Source organism: Rhipicephalus microplus, chromosome 7 (genome assembly GCF_043290135.1).
Source record: "Rhipicephalus microplus isolate Deutch F79 chromosome 7, USDA_Rmic, whole genome shotgun sequence".
In the NCBI taxonomy this organism is placed as follows: Eukaryota; Metazoa; Arthropoda; class Arachnida; order Ixodida; family Ixodidae; genus Rhipicephalus; species Rhipicephalus microplus.
The window spans coordinates 21,419,546-21,427,077 of NC_134706.1; the positions used below are offsets into that span (position 1 = coordinate 21,419,546).

Here is a 7,532-nt window from a genome sequence, read left to right on the forward strand (position 1 = left end):
TAAAAGGGTCGCAGATATCTTATGCATTCCCCTAAAGCGACTAGGAAGGGACAGCCGATATTCATATTTATTGCATTATGGGCTTTCTGTGCTTCCCTAATTGTATCATCTAAACCAAGCGATGATATGGTTAGATGACGTCAAAATATGAGACCTTGATAAAATCACATTGGCATCGAAAGTATAGCAATGTGGCGTAGTTATTGTTTATTATGACGACGTGCATTTGACGTCGTTGCTTGGACATCCAGATGTGGGATTTCAGTGAAAAACCCTTTGCGAAACTGTGGTAAAGCTTGCTGGAACTCGCAAAGTATCTTGTAACATAGGCACTTCAGTTATAAGCCTAAAACTGATCCGCATTTAGCCACTGAATACCTAATAAACCTATGCGGTAAAACTACTCGCCTCATGAGATCTTTTCAGCACTGTTTTTTTTTCACTCATCGCTAAACAGGGTCCTAGCTAGCGATTCGCTTTCAGAAAAATATGCCGTGAGATGTCTACTTAACTCTTCTGTCTATCCCTTTGTTCACAGAATTGAGCCGAAATAGAAAACAACGTAAGGATTTCTTCTCCGACATGATCCGTGGTTACAAATCCTTGCAGATAACACGTGGGCTGGCCTGCTTTGCACTATCGGCACCAAGCTCGATGATCCTCAAAAGATCCCTGGGGATGGCGTGTGCAATTACCTCGTCTATGACTCGGTCTACAAGAAAGGCCCCACCGCTTTTGACCCAAGCCAGGCTGATAGCGGCCTGACCTTGTTCTTGGGCGTTGGCTCCCAAATGAAGAAAACCATGTTGGGCATCGCATTTGCGTTCAAGTAAGTAGATGTTTATTTCAATCTGTGTTCTGACTTCTTGATACAACATAAATTCTGCAGTTCTCCTTCCAAAGTTTGTGGCGCTTCGTGTGCCCTCCATATGTCCTCCTCTGTAAGAGCCAATGCTCTTGCAGTGTGGCCCGATACGCCACCTTTTTTTTATAACTGTTTCAAGGCACGTTGTGTTCTGCCAATACGAGAAAAAAAACTTCTTGTAAATTGCAAGCAAACGAGTTTGCCAACAATACGTAAATTATTCTTCAAAATGACCCCGTAACTGGACATTCAATTAAAGGTGTTCATACCTAAATGTATTTAATTTACTTTGGCATGTTCTTTTGTTGCTTCTTGATTAGTTATGCCGGGTTGTTCACCCGTTAGTTTTCATCACGTAACATTTTCTTTTATTTTTAATGTTTTTTCGCATATGTTTGTATTTCCAAATTCTCTGTCTCAGTGCTTGTCCTACGAGAAACACTGTGGAATTATTCTGTTGAATAAAAATGGTTCGGAACGTGCCCCTGCTAACGCCTTAACGCCATGAAGCCAGGTGATTCTTCTAGTGGTTGCAAGAACACAATATCATGATGATACTAAAGAGCAGAAATGTAATGAGCTAAATTAACATGAGTGGTGATTGCAAATAGTTGTGAGAGCTGCCACAGAAAAAATAGCATACCGTGTTTTAGGTTGTTCTGAACACGACGACAAACCTTGACTACTCACAGGTACAGACAATATGTGAAGTCACAACTGACCACAACGGGCGGAACTATCCCTGCGGTGGTAAAATACTTTTTGGACCAAAATATCTGCACATTTGGCATCGTGGACACTCCGACAAATACTGTGGATAAATCATCTGTGGAACAGATGTTGGAAATTCTGAAGGTAAGTGTTTCCTCAATAGCAGGTTGTTCTTTTAAATTCTTGAACTAGCGAGGTATATATGCAATTTGAAAAATAAATGTTGATCTTCGCAACTACAGCATGTTAGAACAGATATTTCAAATCATCTCCAACACAAGCAGAGGTCGACAAATTCACTTAGGCTTATATAGAACCGTAAATCGGAGTGAATTTGGCTAAGTAATATTTTGGCCAGTTTGAGTGTCGGCAACCCCTAAGCTAATAATATCTCTTGTGTGAGTTTGAGTGAGTGCACATTTTTTGCCGACTGATGTGCAGAACAAGTAAACACTCTAAAATAAGAGCGAGTAAAAAGGGTGTCTTTTTGTCCCACAACAACAATCGTCATCTATATTGCGTTCCATCCTTGCGCTATCGCCCCGCGCCCGGTAAATTCCGGTCACGATCGACATGCCCATTATCAGGGTTACATTGCATTCTCGATAGGAAAGTGACCAGCGCCGAGCTTTCAAAAAAAAGGAAGCGCACGCAAGCCTGATGGCGATTATTGTTGTGGGACAAAAAGACACCCTTTTTACTCGACATTTTTTTAGAGTGTATTCGCTGTAGTATTGCATCGACAAAGATATATATTTTGTTAAAGTTTTACTTCATGGCATTCATGATGCGCATAAAGAATGTTGAAATGCATGCGTCACATATATAGTACACACAAAAAAACTTGTACTCATGATCTGGGTGCAACAAACCTTCACATCTTATCTTACTTAGTGGCACTTGTTTTGATGCATCTCGCTAATGAATATATACTTATTTTTTACAGATTCTGCGTGGCTTCACAGAAAGCCAGGCAACAAGTGACAGAAGTTGTTTGACAATTTTTGCCAGTTCTCCAACCGCACCCAACTCAGACACGATCTACGTGAATGCATTTTCGTAAGTTACCCGGTATGCTGGGCTATTTGTGAAAAAGCAAAGGTGCTAAACTCTTAAGGGAGATGAACTGTATTCTTGCGGACGTCGCCCTTGTTGTTCCCAGGCTTAGCTTCAGCAGCTGAAAGAGCGTTTTTATCCTGCCTGGCATTCAAAAAAGCGCACCATAAAGCCAAATAGCGCGTCCCAAAGCTGGCAACCAGGAAACTTGCACAAGCAATCCAGCATTATAAACAACTAACAAGCGTGTCATTCATGCCCTCCAAGATTAAAAAAGCACTCTTCGAAACCAGCTCAGCCTACATCTATTACTTGGCATCTATTACTGTGGCTTTCAGAAAGTGTGCGGAACCTATTCGAGTACGACGTTGTCGTAGCTTGATTTGTGGGGTTTAACGTCCCAAAACCACCATATGATTATGAGAGACGCCGTAGTGGAGGGCTCCGGAAATTTCGACCACCTGGGGTTCTTTAACGTGCACCCAAATCTGAGCACACGGGCCTACAACATTTCCGCCTTCATCGGAAAGACGTCGTAGCTTAAAGACACGAGCCTTGGATCAATGGAAGCATTAGTTCAGTGGTGACAAAGTATACAGAGCGCACGGCGGCCGCCTGGTAGATTCGAGGCGGTGGACAACTGCATTAAGAAAATCAGCCATGGTTTTCGGAGGCTGAATTGCCTTTCTGGCAAAACTTGCCGTGCATTCTCAACAGCTGTCCTGGCAAGGCCGGTGGACGACGCGTGGTTTAAGGCACAGCACCGTTGCGGCACACTTGCCGCTGGAGTGAGCGGGCCCTAACTCTTTCTGACGTGTTCCTTTCCGTTTCAAACTTACACCTGGTGCACACGATTTCGGTTTGCCCAATTTCTCTCACGCATACCCCGTTTAATTTTCTGGTGACGCCACACAAACTACGATGAGCGACATGTTAAATGTATTTATCGTGCCAAAAGAAGCCACTTGACGGCTCTCTAGCAAAGAGAAATGACAGGCGTGCCACAGCTATGGAAGATGGCACTAGTACAAACTCTTAGGCTTTAACCGACAGTACGAGGTAGGTTCGAGAATTCCAGGTTCGAGAAGTGTCTGAGACCATGATCACAACCGTTTTAGGTAAAGAAGAGTTCGTGAAGCTGAATATTAAGAATTGTTATGAAACAAACGCGATATCACATGCGTAAACAATATTGTTGAAGAAAGTGATGTGTAAATCTCCAAGCAGTTTTTTTTTTCTCCCAAAGACATGTTTTATTCATGTGTCTTACGAAATGAGCCATGAGTAAACGAAAGAAAATGAAAGAAAGAGCGCTTCATTCTAGCGATTCCCCACGCGGTTCGAGAAATAAAAAAAACAACAGCATTGTGAAAACAGGGTGCTTTTGGAAGTTTTGAAGCTGCCCTTGTTTTTATAGCAGCTACAAATGTCACTATGTTGAGTGTTTGGTATATAGATGGGAAGGAATATCTATCTATCTATCTATCTATCTACCTATCTATTTATCTGTCTATCTATTTATCTATCTATATATCTATCTATCAATTCATCCATCCATCCCTCTATCAATCTATCTATCTATCTATCTATCTACCTATCTATCTGTCGATTCATAAAATTTCCGGTTGCCTTGGCTAATATTTAGTCGTGCTGTAACCTAAACTCATGCCAAAATTACTCGTTTAAAGAAAAGACATATCAAAGAGTAACTTGAGGGAAAATGAAACAGCTTCAATCACACCCGCTTCTTACCCGATGCCCTTCTTCTTTTAAAATTATTTCATTTGCCTGCGCGAACAGGAAAATCTTCACGCCAGACATTGTGGTCATGCTGAGCCACTATGCGGAAGGTGACAACACTTTCGAGGACTGTCGTGTAGTGCCGCCAACGATGCTCCAAAGGCCGATATCAATATCGTCGAATACCAGTTACAAAAACGATATGGTAAGATATTAGCCATTTTAGTGTAGTAGACTCCTTTATCTTCCATACTTTAATTCACATGACTAATTTACGTGACAGTCAGATCCTAATTACACCATTTTTGGTAAAATCCTACTGTATTGAGCATATTTTGCTCTTCAGCTGTTACGAAAGCGGCCCTGAGAAGGAACTCTACATATTTTCCTATGGCGATATATCTCATCCCATTATACACTCTAATGTGGCGCGTAACCTAAAAAGAGTGTGTGTGTGTGTGTGTGTGTGTGTGTGTGTGTGTGTGTGTGTGTGTGTGTGTGTGTGTGTGTGTGTGTGTGTGTGTGTGTGTGTGTGCGTGTGTGTGTCTGTGTGTGTGTTTGCGCCCGCGCGTGTTCGGGCATAGCTCAGCAGAAATTATGTAGCTCACAATGACATATATTCCAGGCTTACAGGGGTCCTGCAACACTTTTTGAGCATGGTCAGAAAACGATGCCTGTAAGCAGTAGAGGCTCCCAACAACCCGCCAGCCAAGTATTAGAGCGCAGCACGGGGCCTTGAATTCACAATAAATTATCGAAATCAGCTGAAAATTGTTCTCTCTTCTCTCGACAAATCACGGAAGACACTCCAAAATAACTCGTAAAACCCATATATATCTGCCATTGGCTAATTTGAACATGGCGCACTCGTTTGTTACAGAGATCGCCGCGGAAGGCCGCGACTTGTCTCAAAGTGCTCAAGGTCACGAGGCTCGCGTGACGTTTTTCTTTGACCCTGCCATCCCTCCCTGCTTAGCTTCCAGTGCTTTCGTCGGGACGAGAGAAGAGAGAATGCAGTTGAAGCACGCGACAAATTTTTGTAACTCCACTCGCACTGGACGGATGCTTACAATTTTTGCGGCGTTGAATTCGTGAGGCAACAAGCTCTTCCAGCGAATTCATTCCACTGCGACTTCAAAAAGTGTTTCAGGGCCCACTTTAGGCTCACTATGATTTATTTAAGTTTTCTTGACCTGGACTCATACGAACTCACACACCCGAACATTTTCTTCTCTTTAACCAAACTCACTCGAACTCGATCGCACCAAAATATTACTCACCCAGTCTCACTTAAACTAAGCCGCACGGCTCGATCTGAATATGAGTAAGTTCATGTATGTCGGCTCGTGAGTGTGTTCACCGACCTAGGTTGTGCGTGAGTGTGTTTTTCGCGTATGTTTTGTGTATTTCCGGGAATGGGTACTGAACTCCTCCCTTATCCACTACTTCATCTACATCAGTACCTCAATTATTACATGAAGACTCAATGAAAAAATTCTGTGGTTACAAAAATATTAAAAGGAGTTGTAGAACGTGAGCAAACATGGTAGTCTGCCATGGTTTTGTTAGTTGCCTGTATTTTTTCGTGACAGTCGGGGAGAAACTCCCGAACCCTAGCCTGTACAGAGCTTTGCTACAAAATTGCATGTCACTTATTACTACCACGCAGCATAAAGCGGCAGACACTATAAGGAAGCTAACTCAACGAGGCGTGGATGCATCCTGGGTGCTTTCGGTCACCATGAAAGGCCGATGGACAGTCCTCAAACCGGGACAGCCAGTTGACTTCCTGTCCGAGTGTGTGCACGATCCAAGTGCGGAATCCTTCGGAAACTACGCTGAAGTAAGTCTCTCACTGGCCATTGCTGTCTTTCTCTGTCATGCGCCTAGCCAAGATATAATTATGAGGCATACTCTACAAGGCCCCGTCAATTCATTTGTGGGTGCTCTCGTAGTTCTTTAACGTGCTATTGAATGCAATTGCAGCAGCTATAGTTATATTCTTCCCCATGAAAATGCAGGCGTTGTAGCCTTCAATAGAACCTCAAAAATGTTAGCCAGCAACTTTACCCTGATGTTTGCCTCCAAGTAAGGCGATGGGAGCAGTAGCTTCCTTTATTCTGATCTTTCCGTGTATCGACCTCCAAACCCACCTCCTCAGCTCTTTTCACGGGGATGACCTAGACATGCTATGGCTTGATATCTATAGAAATCGTTCTAAAATGAAGAGTGCATGGAATCCCGCGGATACGCGTACTGATGTTAATGGATGCGCGAAAACAATCTTCAAAAAAACAAGCCTTGTGTAATCTGTGTCATGCGAACAGTTGACTAATGATTACCTAGGTGGTCCTTTTTTTACTTTGGGCCAAGGGTTTGTAGGCTGATTGAGGTATCTCCGTGAATATTGCATTTGCGAACTCATTGTGGGTTTACCAGAAACTTCGGCTATACTGGCATTTAAAGGGTAACAAGAGGGGTAACATAACATATGAAATCTCTATAGAGCACAGACGTCTGTGTTATTGAAACGAAGTGAGCTTTACGATTTGATAAAATGAATATTATGTGTATATAGTGTTACCAAATTTCTGAGAGGCCAAGCAATACTAGAATATAGCTTGTTGAGTCACACAAATATAAAATAATTTTTATTGGACCGCTGTAAAAGCGGACTCAACACTGGAACTACAACTGCATGACGTTAACCCGACATGACACATCCATAATAGCAGTAGTGAATATGTCGAGTCCATTGCCTTTTATAAATTTAGACAGCCGAAACTATAATAACAATCAACGTTGCACTCACATTACCCCTGTGCAAGGTCTTCAAGGGGGCTACGCAGGATGGCCCGAAGCTTCTCGGGCACACGAGTTTGCTCTGAGCTCGCTCTACGGCGGTCATGGCATGAAAACAGTACGGAGCGCGTGATAGCAGCGTTGATTGAAACGGCTATAAAGACGCGTGCGGCGTGAGGAATGCCCGTGGGGCATTTGCGGCAGTTATCACAGAAACACCACGTGCAAACGCGTCAGCGCTACCACTCGGTCAGCATTTCAGTAGTGCAGCGACTTCGGCGTCATTGTCGTGCTATGTTTTTTTTTTCCTAACTCAACATAGCGCCTCCCACCAGCACGTTCGCGGGCGTTTGTACCT

At 43.1% G+C, this 7,532-nt stretch overlaps 1 protein-coding gene across 1 annotated transcript; it reads left to right on the forward strand.

Moving 5' to 3' along the window:
- Window positions 1-1,559: 1,559 nt before the first annotated feature.
- LOC142767714 (uncharacterized) lies at window positions 1,560-7,260 on the forward strand. The gene is made up of 5 exons (XM_075869928.1): window positions 1,560-1,720; window positions 2,523-2,635; window positions 4,433-4,577; window positions 6,042-6,215; window positions 7,201-7,260. The coding sequence occupies exons 1-5, from the start codon at window positions 1,703-1,705 to the stop codon at window positions 7,258-7,260; spliced, it is 510 nt and encodes a 169-aa protein (XP_075726043.1). The 5' UTR covers window positions 1,560-1,702.
- The last annotated feature ends 272 nt before the right edge of the window (window positions 7,261-7,532 follow it).

Coding starts and splice junctions, on each gene's coding strand:
- LOC142767714 (XM_075869928.1), top strand. Junction 2,636..4,432: donor ATCTACGTGAATGCATTTTC/GTAAGTTACCCG, acceptor CTGCGCGAACAG/GAAAATCTTCACGCCAGACA. Junction 6,216..7,200: donor CCTTCGGAAACTACGCTGAA/GTAAGTCTCTCA, acceptor CCCCTGTGCAAG/GTCTTCAAGGGGGCTACGCA.